This window comes from Rutidosis leptorrhynchoides, chromosome 5 (genome assembly GCF_046630445.1).
Source record: "Rutidosis leptorrhynchoides isolate AG116_Rl617_1_P2 chromosome 5, CSIRO_AGI_Rlap_v1, whole genome shotgun sequence".
NCBI classification, from domain to species: domain Eukaryota; kingdom Viridiplantae; phylum Streptophyta; class Magnoliopsida; order Asterales; family Asteraceae; genus Rutidosis; species Rutidosis leptorrhynchoides.
The window spans coordinates 123,004,288-123,024,841 of record NC_092337.1 but is presented as its reverse complement, the minus strand read 5'-3'; the positions used below and the strand labels follow the sequence as shown (position 1 = coordinate 123,024,841).

The following is a 20,554-nucleotide window of genomic DNA, read 5'->3' as shown; positions in this document are numbered from 1 at the left end:
ACTTCTTTTTTCGATTTGGTTAACGTCGGAAAGCTGTACAAGAAAGTTATATAGTTTGATTTTAAATTTAGTACACATATTCAACAACAACTTAAGACAAACACACACAAAAACACATACTGTTTTAGGCAGTTAATTGGTTATATTTCATTGACCAATAAGATTTTTTCATTTTTCATACACACATATACACAAGATCTAGTGAGGGTTATATACTTATGACCCCCTATATCTATCTATATATCTATGTGTGTATACTATATGTATGTATAGCCCACTTTTAAGCTATTAAACCCTAGCTAGCTAAGTTTCTTCTTGTTCTTTTGCTTTTGTTTTTAGACCTACCCAGAAAAAGAAGAATAATATCATTATTTATGTACTATCATATATTTCTAGAGTGAAAGAAGGTTTTGCTTAGATAAATTCATAAATATATTATCTTTTTGTTGAATTTAAGATGGATTTGAAGGGAGAAATGTGGGATCTAAACGGGTGTGCTTCACCGGTACAAATAGATGAAGAACAACATGATAGAAATATCAATAAGGGTAAACGGGTCGGGTCGATGTCGAATTCAAATTCTTCAGCTGTAGTTATGGAAGAAGATGGTGGCTCCGATGAGGAAGAATCGAGTCCAAGAAAACGGCTGTTTGGTTTTTCAATGAATGATCATCCTCCGGTGACTAGACAATTTTTTCCGGTGGATGATTCTGATCATCCAGTGGGACCCACGAATTCAGGTGGAGAAAGTGAAGAAATTATCTTGCCGGCGGCTACTACTTTTCCGGCTGCTCACTGGGTTGGTGTTAAATTCTGTCACCAGTCATCATCTGATTCTTTAGCTGATCAAGGGTTGGTCGGAAAGACTGCCGTCGCCGCCGCGACTGCCGTAGTTCCTCAGCCACTGAAAAAAAGTCGCCGTGGACCACGATCTAGAAGCTCACAGTACCGTGGTGTTACTTTTTACCGGCGAACTGGCCGGTGGGAATCACATATATGGTAGGTTAATTATATTTGTTTCCACTTTATTTATTTATTTTCTACTTTTTCTCTCTTTGTTTTTGTAATACACTAATACGGAGTAATTTACTCTAGTCCCAATGCATTGTCACGTTTTTTTTTAATTTTGTGAAAAAAATCTTTTTTCTAAACAAAATAAAAAAAAGATCTGGCCAATATTAAATAAAAGAGAAGTTACCACTATTTCTTAGACAAAATTTAAATTAATTAATATAAATATGAAACTAATATAACCTCTTATGTACCCAAAAAATTAAACATAGTAATAAATATTATTAAAAAAAACTAATTAAATTATTTTTGCATGATTCAGGGACTGTGGGAAGCAAGTTTACCTAGGTATGATCATTGCTTAATCCATAATTTAAGTTTTTCCCTAGCAACTTACATATAAGATATTCATAAATCATTTTCCAAGATTTCTTGTAGCTAAATAAAAATTTTGAGATTTATTAATTTTGATTTCTTCATCATCAAACAGGTGGATTCGACACCGCACATGCAGCAGCACGGTAATTAAGCACTGTATTTACTTTTATTTATTCACGGATGAAGTAATTATATTGATCAGTAGTTAAAATTAATTAAAGGATGTTATATGTTACTATAGTGCATACGATAGAGCAGCGATTAAGTTTCGAGGAACGGAAGCTGACATAAACTTTAATCTTGAAGATTATGAAGAAGACCTAAAGCAGGTAATTAATTAGTTAAAATTTTAATTAGTTATTAACCAATTGTTTTTTTTTTTTTTTTTTTTTTTTTTTTTTGAAAAGCAAAAGTATTATTATTATTAACCAGATTATAACAATACAATACATGTCCCTATACTCTTCTATACAATGATGTTAACAGTCGAAACAATCGGAAAAAGATTGGATTTAAAACATAAAAAGTTAATCGGAAGTGCCGTAGGCTAAATAACCTGATGAGGGATGAACTTGTGAAACACAAGCGGGGCAGGAAGAGACAGCCGTGCCGATCAAGCGGCGACAAAGATGACGAACAACCTGCCCATTTAATCTAACCCACATAGGCCAAATAAGACAAACGATCACTATCTGATTATTAAAATGCCGTATTAACCGACACCCGATCGATTTGGAGGAGGTGCCACGTAGAAAGATGGGTTGAGGAGCCATTGATGCCATGCGATTGATGTTTTTTTTCTCGAACGGTTTGAGATCCAACTAAAACTTTGAGTTTGGATCTCGGAAATTATCATTGCAGGATTCCAGATTTTTCCTGAAAAAACTTTTAAATTTCTATGTTTCCATAAGATGTAGCACGTAATCCATTTAGTAGCTTGCCATAAGGATTGCCCAGTGGAGTTATGCGAGAAGCCCTGGTCGGAGATGATGGCCTCATTGATATTAGAAATTGTATAGCTATTTTGATTCCACCAGCCGAGTAATTGCATCCAAATTGAAGCCACTTTTTGACAATTTATCAACGCATGGTCAACGGTTTCGATATGTTGGTCGCATAGTGGACATAAGATGGTGTGAAGGTCAGTCCCTTTCTTATCTAGTTCATACCTGACCGGGATTTTTAATTGGATGACCCTCCATGAGAATATGAAGACCTTTTGTGGGACGTATTTGTTGCGGGGTAATGAAAGATTTCTTGAATTGATGCCATATTTTAGTGTATTGATTAGGTTTGACATCGTTGATGTAGTGAAAATGCCGGATGCGTCAAGGGAAAATTTCCATGAATCAGGGCGATCTGAGGTGCTTACTGTAGATAATAGATTATTGAGTTCCGTAAGTTCGTTCGTTGCACGACCACTAGGAGCCCGAGACCAATCCCAATTTCCAATCGAATTGGAATGAACGTTTAGAATTCTATCGGCAACAGTTGCTTCTTTATGAGATTCTAACATGTAGAGTCTATGGAATACTGATTTTAAATTCTCTGATCCGATCCATATGTCATGCCAAAAGCTAATCGATGTACCATTGCCAATGCGTTTTGAGATTGAGGAAGTGAAAGATGTTCCTAAGTTGTCTGCGACTTTTCCTGCTTTAATAATCTCTTTCCAAATGGTACGACCTGAAATGTTCCTGCATAAAATGTTAGAATCTAACCCCCCCCCCGGCCCATATATACTTTTGATTATTTTTACCCATAGTGCATTATCTTCATTTATAAAGCGCCACCACCATTTACACAAAAGTGCTATGTTTTTAGCAAACAAAGAACCCACGTTTAAACCTCCACTTTCATATGGTAAAATTATTTGATCCCATTTAATCCAGTTAATTTTATTATCATTTGAAGAACCACCCCAAAAGAATTTCCGTCTTTTAGATTCGAGGACCTTAAGGGTAGCGGAAGGTGCATGAAATAGGGAGAAGTAATATAATGGGATACTACTTAGAATGGATTTGATGATCGTAAGGCGGCCCCCGAAAGAAATTGATTTGGCAGCCCAATCCGTTAGTCTTCTGTCAAATTTTTCGATGATTGGTTGCCAAGAGGAGGCGTGGGAAGTGGGGACCCCAATAGGTAGGCCAAGATAAGTAAATGGAGTAGAACCCGCTGAGCAGTTAATGTAACTAGCCATTTGCTCTGTTTCGGCCGTAGATGTGCCGATACCATAGAGCTTGCTTTTGCGGAAATTAACTTTGAGTCCCGATATATTTTCAAAACATTTTAGGATTTTGGAGATAAATTTGGCGCTTCTTTTATTCCATTCGCCGAAGAAGATTGTGTCGTCCGCATATTGGAGATGTGTAATGATGAGGTTATCATGCCCAATTTTTACTCCTTGTAGAAGATCATTAGCTAATGCTCTTTTTACAAGTATGTTAAGACCTTCAGCGACAATAATGAATAGAAACGGTGATATGGGGTCACCTTGTCGAATTCCCCTTCCGGGCGTGAATTCTTTAGTGGGCGAACCATTGATTAGTACGGAGATAGATGAAGAAGAAAGACATGCACGAATGAAGCTAATCCATTTTAAACCGAAGCCCATGGATTGCATGGTTTTAAATAGAAAGTCCCATTCAATGCAATCGAATGCCTTTTCAAAGTCTACTTTAAAGATTAGTCCCTTACGTTTTTTACGCTTTAATTCGTCGATTAATTCATTTGCAATTAAGACACTATCAAGAATATTTCTTCCTTTGAGGAATGCGGTTTGTTCAGTACCAATAACTTTTTGGATGACCTTGGCAAGGCGGTTGGAAAGTATTTTGGTGAGGATTTTATAGTAGCTACCTATTAGGCAGATTGGGCGATATTCGTTTAAACCGATTGGATTAGGTTTTTTCGGGATTAAAGTGAAGAAAGATGCATTGCAGCCATTGGAGATTTCTGAGTTGACCCAGAACCAATCAAGGGCATTCATGAGGTCTTGTTTTATCAATTTCCAGTGTTTTTTAAAGAATTTCATATTAAAACCATCCGGGCCAGGGGCTTTGGAGCTGTCGCAGTTGCATATGGCTTCCCATACTTCATTTTCGTTAAATTTGGCTTCTAAGAGTTGGTTATCCATCGTGGTGATGTGGTCGAGATGTGAAACATTGTCAAAAGGGCATTCGTGACAGAGGTGTTTGGATTGGAAAACGTTATTGAAGTATGAGTATGCTTCTTGTTTTATTTGATTAGGATCTTCGGACCATCTACCGTTAATTGACAAACCATGGATATTATTTTTGCTCGTTCTTCTTTTAATATAATTGTGAAAATACTTTGAATTTTCATCACCCTCTAATGCCCATTTAATTCTGGATTTTTGTTTAAGCATATTAATTTTCTTCTTTTCTTTTACGATATGTTGCATTTTTTCATCAAGCCATTTTTGCTTTTCTGTTTCGGATAATGGTCTGGTTTCGGCGGTATGTTCCCAGTTATTACATTCGGTTAAGTGATCTCGGATTTGTGTATCTATGTTATCGAGTTGGTTACTATGTTTTTTAAGTTCCATTTTGACGTTCTTAAGTTTATTACGGAAAATGCAATCAGGTCTATTTCCGTTAGTTGGGATCGACCAAGCTCTTTCTATAACAGTGTCTGCATCTTTTAGGTCGAGCCATGTGTCAAACACACGTATGGGCTTCGGACCAGAATCGATGTGATTATTTCTTAGGATGATAGGGCAATGGTCAGAGAGGTCACGATCAAGGGTTTTGGATGATGTGTTGGGCCAGATAGTAAAGATACCGTCAGAGACAAGAAATCGGTCTAGCTTACTAAATTTCATTGTTTTTTCGCATATTCGTGTGAATCTTTTACCGCCTAAGGGGAGATCAATTAGTCCTGAGTTGTTAATGAAATTATTAAAGTTATCCGCCCAAAGTTGATTATATTCAGTATTCATACGTTCCGTTTTGTTTCTTACTTCGTTGAAGTCACCGAAGACAATGTATGGTATCGTAAGAGAGTTTGTGAGGGATGAGAGTTCTTTCCAGAGTCTTTGTTTTTTCGAGTTGATATGAGGGCCATAAACATTAATGAAAGCAATTTCAGAGTCATATCCCGCCCATGACCCTCTTATTGCTAAAAAGAATTCGCCTTCGATAGCATAGTTAACAGAGAGGATATTGGTATCCCAAATAGTTAAGATACCTCCGGAAGCACCAACCGAGTCCTTTTGGACGAATTTAAAATCGGAATTACCCCAGAATGATTCAATGGTGTTATCATGCGTTTGTCCACATTTAGTTTCTTGTAAACCTAATATTGTTGGTTTTTCTTTATTACAAATACGTTTAAGCCAGCTTATTTTACCCGTTTGCCCAATACCCCGAATATTTAGAGAAATCGTACACATGATAAAAAACTTACAAATAACAATGCGGCGGAAATTGGATTTATTGCTTATTACGACGGATCCCGATACGCTTCCCTACTTCGTTTGTGTCCATACTGTTGCTAGTGGTGGAGCATGTCTTGTTATTCTTTTTGTTACGTACCATGTCCATGTGAGACCCCTTCGAATAACCGGATGTGTTACCACCACCATTAGATGAGGGTTTGCATCGTTTAGCTAATTGTGTAATTCTGAGTTTTTGGCCACTTCTAGCAAGGTGTTTGAAATAGAGCATATTAGATCTAGGCCTTTTTATATCGGGAATGTGCGGTGTGTTTTTTGGGATAGGGATAGGGTAGGCGGTGGTATTGTTGATTTTCCTCTTTTTATTGATTGTATTTTCTTTAACAATTAAAGGTTCAAGGTTGAAAGGATCGGAGTTTGATTGACGCGTGTCGTTTGGGGCGGGCATAAAGTGTAATGGTGATTTAGATTGGAAGTTTTGAGGTGAGGTATCGATATTATTTTGCTGATCAGAGCCGAGGATTTTGTCATTTTCCAAGGTTTCACAAATTGGTGAATTAAGTTCAAGGTTTGTTGAATTACAGTAAGGGGTATTCGGTTCAATTGTGTCTGAGTTGGGCCTTGAATCCATTGGGCTAGGGTCATCGGTGGTGGGCTGGGAATTCTTATGGGATGTCGATACCACAGAATCATTACTTTGTGTTTTTGGTGTATTATTCTCAATGGGTTTTTGCGCTGAGTCATCGTTGGAGGGAGTTGGACTTTTGGTATTAATTTTAGGAGTGTTAAAATCGGGTATGGGGGGTGGTGAACTATTCTGTGGTGAGTCAGGTATTTTTTCTGAGTTACAATTTGTGGCTTCGATGTTGGAACTGGATAGGTTAGGTGTAGGAGTACAGGAGGTATCGTTGCAGTTGTTATAACCCGAAGTATTGGATGGTTGATGAGTTCGATTACAAGAGTTATTATCGAAAAGTAAAGTATCCAAACGTTTGGAGGAATTGGTTGCAGTTTGTTTTATGGGTGAATTAGTCACATTTGGTTGGACGGGTATGTGACAATTGCTATCAGTGATCTTTTCATCGTTACCTTCAACCCGATTTTCACAATCTAAGTGAGATTCTTCATCCGAGATATGACCATCCGAGAGACTTTCGTCATCCCAATTAGAAGTGTTATCGATATCACCAAAAGGGTTAAACATGGAAAAGTTTTGGACTTCGGAGATATAAACTCTAGCTTGATTGATGTCACCCGGATTAACAGATGCTTGGCCGTTTATAGGTGCAAAATTATTAGTTTTGATAATAACCGAGCCATGAGAGAGGTCTTGATTGTTTTCATTAGTTATAGAGCAATTAAATGTTTCAATCACCTCACCCCAATTTTTTGCAATGTCTATGAAAGTAGACTCAAGCCAACACGTAATAGGAACCCCAAGTATGTTAACATAAGCGAGTCTACCAGAGGTTTTATAGACTTCGGGGTCCCAGGGGTTAATGTCCTCAAGCCATTTCCATAGTGGGTGGTCCGAGTTGTTAATCAAATCAAGGGCCGGATCGGATTCCTCAAAAATAAGCATTAAATCATGTCCGCCTAAATATTTGATAGTGAACCCACTAAGATTTTCACTTTCGCAAATTTCACTAAAATATTCGAGGTATTCAAGGTCTTTGACCTTAGCAATTACCGCTTGACCGAGGATTTGAATAAGTTCATCGTTAGAATTTACCTTGATCGTTGGGGTAGAGTTGTTTGATGCCGGTTTGTTGAGGATCACGTCTTTGAATTTCCTTTCATCCACATGTGAAGAGAAGGCTGCATTAACCTTGTTTGTATGGCTAGAAGTCGAGTTGTTATTTTGTGCAGCTTGCTTCTTCTCTACTATATCATGTGCTTTGTAGACTTTAAGAAGGTTGTCTCCTGCTACGATGAGGCTAAGTCTCCTAGCAAGGGACTCCTTATGAAATTCCGGTACATCTAAGAACCTAACGAAACCGAATTTTCTTCCGCTTTTTAGTGTCTTCTTGGGTATGTAAACCTCGTGAATATTACCGTACTTTTTGAAAACATCCCAGAAGTCAATAGAACACCAATTTTCAGGAAAGTTATGGAAGAGATAGGATGTAATTCTAGGTGAATCAATCGGTGTTGGCTTGTTCTTTGTTGCGGATTTGTGTGAATCTGAGTTAGAAGATCCGAAACGTTTGACGAGGTTAATTGCAGACTCTCTTTGTTTGAAATTATTATAGATCTGATTGTAGGAAGTGTTCAATTTAGTGGAATATGGGTTAGCCTGTGGTATAGATCGAGCCTGGTGGGATGGTTTTTGCAGGTTGATGTTTTTAGGGTTAGGGTTTTTGGGTGGTGATTGATTCTTATTACTGTCCACTTTGACCCAAACACCCTCGTTGATTGGGCGGTACTTGATGTGTTGGTTGCCAGTAACAAAATAAGCTTTCGGGTGGTTTAGGTTTTTTGAGGAATTAGGGGTGAAAGGGGAACAGGGGATGTGAGACATGGTGAGTGCAGGAGGAAGATAATAAAACAGTTATTAACCAATTGTATATATATAACACATGACATATTGTTTAAAGTGAAGTGAAGTTTAACTGTTTTGATAAATTTGTGCAAGTAATAATTAGTACTCCATATGTTTGAAAACAACAGATGAGTAATTTAACAAAGGAAGAATTTGTGCATGTACTAAGGAGACAAAGCACAGGATTTCCTAGAGGAAGTTCAAAATATAGAGGTGTTACTTTGCATAAATGTGGTAGATGGGAAGCTAGAATGGGCCAATTCTTAGGCAAAAAGTATGTTTTTTCCTTTTTTTCTTCTATTGCTTTTTAATCATGCAAACTAATTATATGTTTTTAAAATCATAGACAGTGCAACAATTATCCCTTGCACGTTATACATGTGATGCGTATAATAATAAGCTAGGTTATATATATCTCTAGCCTATACTTGTAAGATATGTCCCTTGTATCCTCATTTTTATTTTTATTTTATTTTTTTATTTTTTTGGCAAAATAACGATAACATATAAAAAGTCTTTTCATCAATCGATGAAAAAGACGAACAAAAATACAATCGATCTAAACGCAAACCAAGGCTTGAAAGCAGAAAATGTTATATAAAATGTGTATTTTCATATTAATAAAATGTACTTCTTGGAACATTAAGTTTGACTGTCTATGAAATGTTGGTGTCAATTTTCATATGGGTTTATTTTCTTTACAATTACTACTCACACTCACAAAATTTTATTTTTCATTAACAGTTTGAAGATATAAAATTTGTTTTAATATTGAAAGGCATTTCAAAAATATAACCCCTTTTATATAAGAGTAGTGACGGATCAATAAATTCTTTTCGAAGGGGTAAAATGATAGAAAATTGTACAAAAACCGATATAATTGTCGAACATTAATATATAAATTAATTAAAAAAATTTGATCGTCGGAGACGGCTTACAGAGTTGCTCTACACTGGATTCGACCGGGTTTTGTAAGTAATACTCCGTATAAGGAAGCAAAAGGGTGTGTTTTATTTATATAAATTTGGAGAGGTCTATTTGCACCTAGCTAGCTATGAAGCTACTTAGCACATTCTTCTCTTTACTTTCAAGTTTTTTTTTTTTTTTTTTTTTTTTTTTTTTTTTTTTTTTTACCTTTTCCTTTTTCTTTACCTTTGTTTCTTGTTTTACTCATAGATGCTTCTCACTTTTGTTGATAGTATCTACATTAACCAACATGCAAGACACTGAGAATTTGTTTCCATTTTTGGTTAGATTTAATTGATGAACTTTTTGTCAATTGTGATGTTAAGGTTTCGATGTGATTTAACAGGTATGTATATCTGGGTCTATTTGATACCGAAGTTGAAGCAGCTAGGTAAATTTAGTTAATTTATTGATTCTTGAATGACTTAATCTTTACTACATTATTTTAAAGTTAAAGGGTCGTTATAATTGAGTTAAACTTTTTTAACCTAGGGCTTATGACAAGGCTGCTATTAAATGCAATGGGAAGGCTGCTGTGACAAATTTTGACTCAAGTATATATGAGAATGAACTCAACTTGACAGGTGAAAAATAATACATTTATATTGTAACAACATTTATTCTTTTTGTTAGGTGTTCATATTTTTTAAAAGAAGCATGTTGGTTATTCTATTTTATCATGCAGAGTGTTCGAGTAGCAACAATGACTATAACAATAAAGATTTTAATATATCTTCTGTCCATAATCTTGACTTGAGCTTGGGTGGTGCTTCGACATCAAATATGACAAATAATGGAGGAGAAAACGGTCATTTTGTAACGGGTGACCAGTCGATTCAACTTGGGTTTAGGTTAAACGACTCAAAAACGTCACAACTTCTGAACCAAACACATTCCGGATCGCATGCACCTAGTAACGAAATGTACGGGTACAAGCAGCATTCTATGAGGCCGGTTGACTCGTCTATCCATCGTATGTTTAATCCGCCGATCTTCAACTCAGTAAGTCATCAAGTGAGTCCTTCTTCTATCTCCCTTTTTGATCAGTTTTAAATAAAATGTATTGATATAGAGTCGCATAAGAGCACCATAAGTGCATAAAGTACCTTCATAATTCAGCACAAGGAACGTTGAAGTCCAATGTTCCATCATTCCCTTTCAATGTTCCCTTTGAAATCCCCTTCTATTTCCCTTTCAAAATAATCTTTTCTTTTTCTTTTTTTTTTTCTTGAAAGACTGTGTTTAGAATCACTGATGAAATAGAAACCACTCACTTGATCATTTTACACGCACGCACGGGTTTTCGGGTGAAAACCCGAACCACATATTAGGGACCTATTCCATCAATCCATACGCACATGTGAATTGGGCTGCATTCTTGAATGTGGATCAGTAAAACTTTCCATGAAGACTTTTTCCAATACGGTAATCAAACTCCCGACTTCAACCCCTAATACTGAAGGTAATAGGGTGTACTACTTGACCACCGGTAACCTTTCAAAGTTATCTACCAAAGTAATTGTTAATTTCACGATTTTTTTCCCTTCTTTGTTAGAAATAGGAGGTTATGTATATTATTTGTGGAAGAGATGATTGATGATTTAGGTGTTTGAAGTATCTTGAAAGCTTTGTTTATTGCTTATTGAATTGCTTGATCACAAATGAGGAGTGAAACCCTCTATTTATACTACACAATGGAACACTCTAGAACACTTCATCAACTAATATCTAGATATTTCCTAAGTATTTTCTAGACATAGATATTTTTAGATGATTATTCTACACACATTGACTACTACACATTACATGAAGTTTCTAGATATTGGACTACAATATTGATCCATATACTTGTATACTTGCAAACCCATATCCAAAACAAATAGCCCAAATCAAGTTTAGTTTTCAACAGCCCCCTTAAACTTGATTTAGTTACTCCGAGCATATTTCGTAGTCTCTGAAACGTCTCGTGTTTTAGAGGTTTGTGAAAATATCAGCAACTTGGTCAAGTGACTTCGCGTACTTTATCTGCAACTCTTTATTTTTAACACACTCCCTTATGTAATGGTATTTTGTATCGATGTGTTTGCTTCGATCATGGAAGACTGGATTCTTTGCTAGAGCAATCGCAGACTTGTTATCCACATATATCTCCGTAGCTTCCTTTTGGAAAAACTTAAGCTCATTTAGTAACTTCCTGAGCCATATTGCATGACAGGTGCACGATGTTGCTGCTACAAACTCGACTTCACACATTGACAGAGTCACAATGGGTTGCTTCTTCGAGCTCCATGTGAACGTCGTATCTCCCATATAGAACACGAAACAACTCGTACTCTTACGATCATCTATGTCTCCAGCCCAATCACTCTCACTGTATCCAACTAGCTTAAAGTGATCAGAAGGCGAATAAAACAGGTCATAGTCAATCGTACCTTTGATGTAGCGAAATATCCTCTTAGCCGCCTTCAAGTGATTTATTGTAGGTGCTTTCATGTATCGACTTACTAGTCCAACTCCGTAGAGAATATCTGGCCTCGTGCAGGTTAGGTAATCATCTTTTGACAATTTGAGATTGCAATCCACCGGTGTGTTCATTGACTTGCAGTCATTCATCTTAAACTTCTTGAGCACCTCATTCGCATAACCTTCTTGGGATATGAATATTCCTTCTTTCTTTTGTTTTACCACGATCCCAAGATAGTAAGCCATAAGTCCAATGTCGGTCATCTCGAACTCCCGAACCATTGCTTTCTTGAACTCCTCAAACATTTTGGGATTACTACCGGTGAATATCAAGTCATCCACGTATAGGCACACAATCATAACATCTCCATCATTGCTAACTTTAGTGTAGAGGGCATGCTCATGGGGGCATTTCGTAAAGTCATTCTGCTGGAAATACTTGTCTATCCTGTTATTCCATGCCCGAGGCGCTTGCTTCAACCCGTATAAGGCCTTTTTCAATTTTAGCACCTTATTCTCTTGGACATTCACGATGTATCCCAAAGGTTGTTCTATATAGACTTCTTCTTCTAAGTGGCCATTAAGGAACGCGGATTTAACATCCATTTGATAAATCTTCCAATTATGTTGAGCCGCAAGTGAGATTATCAATCTTATAGTTTCTAGACGAGCGACGGGAGCAAATACGTCGTCATAGTCTATGCCGGCTCGTTGACTATATCCCTTCGCCACCAACCTTGCCTTATATCTTTCAACTTCACCTTTGGAATTCTTCTTGGCCTTGTACACCCATTTTACACCAATAGCCTTATGTCCCTTTGGTAGTGTGGCAAGATCCCACGTTTTATTCTTCTTGATTGCTTGAATCTCTTCGTCCATAGCACGTTTCCACTTTTGGATTTTTGCTGCGTCTTCATAACTTATTGGCTCACAATCGGCAAGAAGGCAGAACAATGATAAATCCTCCATAGGCTGGGTTACCTCGTACAACTCCCTAATGCTCCTTGTGTGATGTTGTAGCCTACTTGATTCTCCTCCTGATGTTGGTGTCACTTCATTAGGTGTAGTGGTTGGAGTACGTGGAGAGTGCGAAGATGGTGTACTAGAAGGTTCTTGAACTTCTAGATATTCTTCGCTCTCGAATGGATAAGGGAGAAAGTCGTAGTTCTCCTCTTCGGGAACATTCCAATCCCATGTTGCTTCTTCATCGAACACCACATCTCGACTTGAGATTACTTTACCGGTCTTGGAATTGTATAACTTGTAACCCTTCAAACTTGAGTCATAGCCCACGAATATGAGTTTCTCGCTTTTATCATCGAGCTTCGTCCTCTTCTGATCTTGCACATGAGCATATGCCACACTTCCGAACACTCGAAGGTGTGAGATGTCGGGCTTCCTTCCACTCGAAGCTTCAATGGACGTTTTGTTCTTGACGCTTCTAGTGGGCGAGCGATTTGTAAGATAAATCGCACAGTCTACTGCCTCGGTCCAAAATTCCTTAGGCATCCTTTTGCTCTTTAACATACTCCGGGCCATATCAAGAATGGTCCTATTTTTTCTTTCTGCAACACCATTTTATTGAGGTGAATACGGAAGAGTTAGATGATGTCGTAACCCATTGTTGTCACAAAATTCCTTGAATTCCTTGGATGTGAACTCTCCTCCACGATCGGATCTCATCGCCTTTATGGTGAGACCACTTTGATTCTCCACAAATGCTTTAAACTTCTTGAACGTTCCAAAGACTTCTGATTTCTCTTTTAGAAAATAGACCCATGTCTTTCGACTAAAATCATCAATGAATAGAAGAAAATATCTATTTTTACCCAGAGATGGTGGATGGATGGGTCCACACACATCCATGTGAATAAGTTCTAGAGGTTTCTTTGCTCTACTAGAAGCCTCTACTGGAAAACTGTTTCGGAAGTGCTTTCCTAGAAGGCATCCCTCACAGATTTGATCCGGATGATTAATTGGAGGCAAACCCTTCACCATTCCTTTACTTGATAATAACTTTAAGCCTCCAAAATGTAAGTGCCCGTATCTCATGTGCCAAAGCCAAGAATTATCTTTGAAACATACTTTTAAACATCTTGGAATGTCATGTTGAATATTTAGCATAAACATCCTATTCGTTGACATTGCCACCTTAGCAATCAAACCTCCTTTTTGGTCTCTCAGATAAAGACTACGATTTATCATGTGAATATCATAGCCTTTCTCTAAGAGTTGTCCAATACACAGTATATTTGTCTTCATATTGGGCACATAATACACGTTAGAGATAAATTGATGCCTTCCATTTTTCAAGCGGATGAGGATCTTACCTTTGCCTTTAACCGGGACTTTAGAGGAATATCCGAAGGTGATATTTCCACTAATTACCTCGTCTAACTCCACAAATATGTTTTTGTCACCGCACATATGGTTGCTTGCACCCGTGTCGAGATACCACAAATTTGATTCTCCGCTATCTTCACCTTTGCATGCTAGTAACAAAGTGTTTTCCACGGCTTCGGTATCTTCTTGCACTAAATTTGCTCTTTCTTGCACGTAATTGTTTGACTTCTCGCATTCCGAAGCATAGTGGCCAAATTTATGACAATTATAGCATTTGGTTTGAGAATTATCATACCTTGGCCTTCTACTTGTGTAGCCTCTCCCGCGACCTCTTGTCGGGTGAAAATTTTGACTTCTTTCTTCATTTCTGTAAGAACTATAACCTCTACGTTTGAAATATCCTTGCCCTCGTCTTCGGCCACGTACTTGACCACGACCTCTTTGAATCGGTTGATGAGTCTTTTCACTGCTCTCTTCCTTGAAAGACAGTGTTGCTTGTAAAGCTTGCTCCAATGGCTCCTTATTATTCTTATTGAACCTCTCTTCATGGGCTTGTAGTGAACCCATGAGTTCATCGATAGTCATTGATTCTAGATCTTTAGATACTTCGATGGCTACGACTATATAGTCGAATTTTGAATCTAATGATCTAAGAATCTTCTCAATGACTCTTACATCACTTAGAGTTTCACCATTCCTCTTTAATTGATTGACAATCGCTAAGACTCTTGTAAAATAATCGGAAATTGATTCAGAGTCTTTCTTCTTTAAGGATTCGAACTCACCTCGTAGGGTTTGTAGTCGAACCTTTTTCACCTTTTCAACTCCCTTGTGAGAATTCTCCAAGATCTCCCATGCTTTCTTGGCGGTGGTTGCATTTTCAATTTTCTCAAAAGCTCCATCATCTACACTTTGTTGGATGATGGAAAGAGCCTTTTGATCGTTGGTATTCAATAACTTTTTCTCCTTGCTGAGAGAACCTTTTTCTATAGGTTCCTCATAGCCTTCCTCCACAATCTCACATAGATCTTGTCCACCTAGGAAGGTCTTCATTTGGATGCTCCATCGATCATAATTATCCTTTGTGAGGCGAGGAAACGTGATGACATTGTTGGCCATCATCTTGTCCTCTTGATACCAATTTGTTAGAATTAGGAGGTTATGTATATTATTTGTGGAAGAGAGGATTGATGATTTAGATGTTTGATTGATCTTGAAAGCTTTGTTTATTGCTTATTGAATTGCTTGATCACAAATGAGGAGTGAAACCCTCTATTTATACTACACAATGGAACACTCTAGAACACTTCATCAACTAATATCTAGATATTTCCTAAGTATTTTCTAGACTTACATATTTTTAGATGATTATTATACACACATTGACTACTGCACATTACATGAAGTTTCTAGATATTGGACTACAATCTTGATCCATATACTTGTATACTTGCAAGTCCATATCCAAAATAAATAGTCCAAAACAAGTTTAGTTTCCAACATTCTTATTGGTTGAGACCTTTATTTTTAGCCGATTTTAACTTGTGATCACTGACACTCGTAACTTTTTCTTCTTCAACGTTCCACATGAATATTGAAGTGAACACCCAAAAAATGACGTACTCACTCTTCATTCTCTAAAATTACTAAGTGGTTGAATAATAAGTATAAATATATAAATATTAAAATATTAAAAGGTGCAGTGGAAATATGTGGTTCACATCAATTTCAGCTCATTTATATTGCTGTGCCACGAGCCCGTCTGTCCCATTATTTTATTTACGACTGTACAAAAAACAATGACATAATCTAAGGGGAGTGATTCGTACACCACCTATTTTTAGCCGTTCACCACTAAATGTGTTTTACAAGGTTGTACAGTACAATACTGTAAAGCATGTTTGGTGGTGTATAGCTAAAAATAGGTGGTGTACGAATCATCACCCATAATATAAGATAGTTTGGTATATTTACATAAAATAATATATGAATTATCATTGAGTGATATAAGGTGTTATTTCAATATTTTTTTTAACATGAGTTTGGGTTCACCATTCATATCCCGTAGTTACATAACCTGCCCTCAAATACTGGTCTGGAGAAAACGCGAACCAATCCAAGGCATGACCGGTAAAACCCAGTGGAGTGTAATGTTGCAGTCCAATGGAGTCGAACTCCTTACCTCTCGCTAAGAGAGTCAGGTCACTACCAGTTGAGCTACAATATGTCTTTTCAGCCAACTCTTTAATTATTTTGTGTGTTCATACTATTTTCAAGATATCGTTTAGATTCAAATATTAGATCAACGTGTATAAATTGAATAAATGCAGTTTTCAAGCAGCTTAATGGAAGGAGGATTAGGAATCAATTTATCGGTATCTTCAAGTGAAAATAATGAACACCAATTAAATGAAAAGGGAGTTGCAGCATCATCAGGATTCCCACATCAAAGATTCAACATCTGATAATCCTTCAATTTCACAACATTGCATTGCAGCATAGAAATTTGTTTGATTATTTTTGTACATGGCGTCACGATAATATTTTATATAAAGAATTAATGAAAAGGTTAAGCTCGTAAGTTTGTGTGTGAAAACTCGAAGCAAGAAATTAAATCCATGATCATACGAAATTCTAATTTTGTACATACAATATCAAATGTGTTATATGCATGGGTGAAGCTAGGACTCACGTATAGAGATGCATTTCACAAAAATTAAATATGAATATAAAATTTTCATATATATATATATATATATATATATATATATTTCATAACTATGAGATATTTAAGGGATGCTTATGTTTATTAATTGGGGATATTGACAACTAATATAAAATTTTTAAAACACTATAATTCGCTTATTTGAAAAGACTGGGGATGCAAAACATTCACATGTATCCCTCCGTCTCCGCCTCTGGTTATATGAGCTAGCTGCCACAAACAATATATGGAACTCGATCAAATTCTTATATGTTTTTTCTAGAAATCTATTACTTACACACTCTATCAAGAATTTAATCTCAAATTTCAGGTTTAAAAGGTTCCACAATACACGTACATCCTAACCGTGCCCGTGATATCACGGGCAGCTTATATTCTTTTTGGTCAAAAAGTGCAAATTGATTGTGATTAGGGAATGTCACTTTATAATAATTTTATAACCGTTGTGTCAGTTTTTTTGTCAAATATTGGGTAGAGTAATGTGATAAAATCTCATTTGAAATTTGATGGGTAAAACTAAATTAATTATAAAAATTACTACGTCTGTCTCAGTTCAATTGTTCAGTTTTGACTTTAGTGGTCGTTTGTTTCCAACTTTGACTTTAAATTACTTTTTGCGAGTTATATAATACTTGATAACATTATACCGGTAAAAAATATATTCAAAATCCAATCCATTTATATAAATTTTGTTGAATAATATATTATACAGAGTAAAATATTTAGGGTCAAAGTGGAAAATAAAAGACCTCTTTAGACAAAGCATGACAATTGAATTGGGACGGAAATAGTATATATTTATTAAATCAGGAAAAAATCTGATTGGTTGAAGGAAAAAGTGCCTTTCTTTTGCGTCAATGGCCCAACTGACGTTCCAAACTAACAAAAACTGACGCCCCATTAGAATTCGTCAGATTTCATCAGTTTTGATACATGGACTGAAAGAAGATATTTGACGGACAGTTAGGACCAGTCTAATGACCATTCTTGTATTTGAATTGTTGACTAGTAGAGTATAATATATGCCAATATATAAATTTTTTTATATAAAGAAAAATGATAAATTTAGTTTTAAGAGCTACGTTTAAGGATTTCATATATAAATTTATTCCATATTTACAACTAACTGTTGCAAATAATTATACTAATACCAAAATTATACAAGGGAAGTCAATATTAAAAAACGAATATTTATACTTTGCAATTAATTCAACAGAGTCTAAAACTTAAATATGGAGAAATAACTTGTCTTTTATTCTCGGATAGAGGAAGAATTGTCTACATCTCATCTCTCACATACATCACTCATGTGTTAATTGGATTTTGTTGTTGTTGTTGTTGATTAAAAAGTTCAAATTTCTAATGTGCCTACAATTTATTTAATAAAATATACTTCATTGTCGAGATCGAAATGTAAAAAAAAAAAAAGTATATCTTGGTAAGTTGATGTTAATATTATTTATGTGTCTAATAAATAAATACTCTATCCGTCTCAAATCTATTGTCCTCAGACAAAAAATACACAGTTTAAGAAAAAGTATTTGTCACATATATTTTTTTGTTTACTTTCCAGTCTTATCATTTAATTTTTACCTATCTTTTTGTCATACATGCATAAAGTATGGGCACAAAAGACTTTTATCACATTATTCTTTTTCATTTATAGATATGGACAATTAATTTGAAACATCTCAAAATGAAATAATGAATTATAAATTTGAGCCGGAGGGAGTAACTCTATTTCATTTTTTTGGTATTTAAAATTTTCTTGCAAAGGGTAAAATGTGTGGGGATGGAATAATATAGGGAGAGCATGGAAAAGACGGATGTGGCACTGTGGCAGCCTACCACCTGATTTACAGTTACACAGTTACTTAATTAAGTAATAATATGAGCGGTAAGTGTCACGTTATGTTCTTAAATACATCAACACCTGTATATACACAACATGTCATATGATGTTTTATACTCCGTATATACTTCTAACCATTCTCGTGACATACTTGATTTTCACAACTAACTGCTCCGTCCGTTCCATATTAATATTCTACAGATAAAAAAATACACAGTTTAAGAAAATGTCATAAAAATATTGTACTTTCTGTTTACTTTCTAGTTAAACCCTTACATTTTCTTTCTCCTTTAATTCTATCCACATACATTAAGGGCATAATAGAACTTAAGCTTCTTATTCTTTTCTATTTATGAGAGTGGACTATTAATTTGAAACATTCCAAAATAAAATAATGACTATTAATATGGGACGGAGGGACAGTGACGAACATGAACATTTTCGTTGGGAGGTCCAACAACAATGAATATATATAACGAGTTATGGTTGCGCATTGCTATGTGTGAGTTGTTACATATAAAGTTATAAAGTTATAAATATTATAAGAACATTATATATGACAAAATATTATATGTTCAAATATTTAGGATGGCCAAGACCCTCCCACGCCATAACTACCTTCTGCCTCTGCGGAGGGCGTATCATATTAGCGTTACAATAGAACTTTCTTTTTAGACTAATACATGAATAAACACTTTTATTCATAAATTACTTCCTCATTATTTTTTTTTAATTATTTTTATTAATTTCTATAAAATAAATAATAACATAATTAATTGTATAAACTAAAAATACTTTCTTTAATAAAATTAAAGTTACAACTTAAATAAAACTCAATTAAAGACTTTACACTGGTAAATTAAACTATGAAATATTTCAAAAATACTACAATATTAATAATACTAAAACTACTCGGATTCATGTGATTCCTCCGCAAAACCAAAGTTTGGTGTGAGTTGGTTGAAAAATGACCTGTTTAGTGACAAATAATTGTGTGTTCGGTCAAATGGTTGAACATATCTGCAGTTAGATTAGTTTGGATTTGTATAATCGTTTTCGATTTTAATTTGGTTTGTTTTTAGGGTGTCATTTGTGTTTTGAATATGTAAAATGAGAGTAAAAATGAAAGTTGTTGTGTGTTAAATTTGTATGAAATGTGTAGTTGTGTATATATAGAAAAATAAAGGGGAAATGGCTCGAAAAGGTAACATAAGTTATTAAATTTGACAAATAAGGTAACCCCCAATTTGCGCAAATCCGAAAAGGATTATGATTCTAAATTTATCAAAGAAAAGGTAACATCGTCAAATTCATTAACGATCGTTAGTCAAAAATACACGGTTGATCCCTGACGTTTCCTAAAAGATTGCACCACTAGTCCTTTTCATCATCTTCATTAATAACAAGTGTTTGCTTACAAATCTGGAAATCTAAAAACGTGTAAAGGTTGAAAATCACTTAGTGATTATATCCTCAAAATCTCAGATTCTAATTCAAAGTTTTGATCAAGTCTGGACATTTTTAGTTTCTAAAAAAATGAAACTGAAATCGAGTGTTCTGGGGATTTTAGGTGTGATTCTGGAAAAAGTGATATTGGAGATGTGTTTGATTAGCAGATTTTCATATCTTAATTTTGTGGTTTCGACGATGATGGTGGTTTATGTTCAGACCTTCGACAGTAATGGTGGTTTCCGACGATGATAACGAAGATGGCGGCGGTGGTGGTTTTTGACAATGATGATGATGATGGTGGCGATGAAGATGAAGATGGCGGTAGTTTCCGCTCATACTTTCGACGGTGATGGTGGTTTCCGACAATGATGATGAAAATGGTGGTGGTGGTTTCCGACGATGATG

At 35.7% G+C, this 20,554-nt stretch overlaps 1 protein-coding gene across 1 annotated transcript; it reads left to right on the top strand.

Moving 5' to 3' along the window:
- Nucleotides 1–236: 236 nt before the first annotated feature.
- On the top strand, nt 237–16,735 carry LOC139846555 (floral homeotic protein APETALA 2-like). The gene is made up of 9 exons (XM_071836034.1): nt 237–999; nt 1,334–1,359; nt 1,502–1,532; nt 1,631–1,718; nt 8,477–8,622; nt 9,661–9,705; nt 9,807–9,898; nt 10,000–10,316; nt 16,451–16,735. The coding sequence occupies exons 1-9, from the start codon at nt 458–460 to the stop codon at nt 16,583–16,585; spliced, it is 1,422 nt and encodes a 473-aa protein (XP_071692135.1). The 5' UTR covers nt 237–457; the 3' UTR covers nt 16,586–16,735.
- The last annotated feature ends 3,819 nt before the right edge of the window (nt 16,736–20,554 follow it).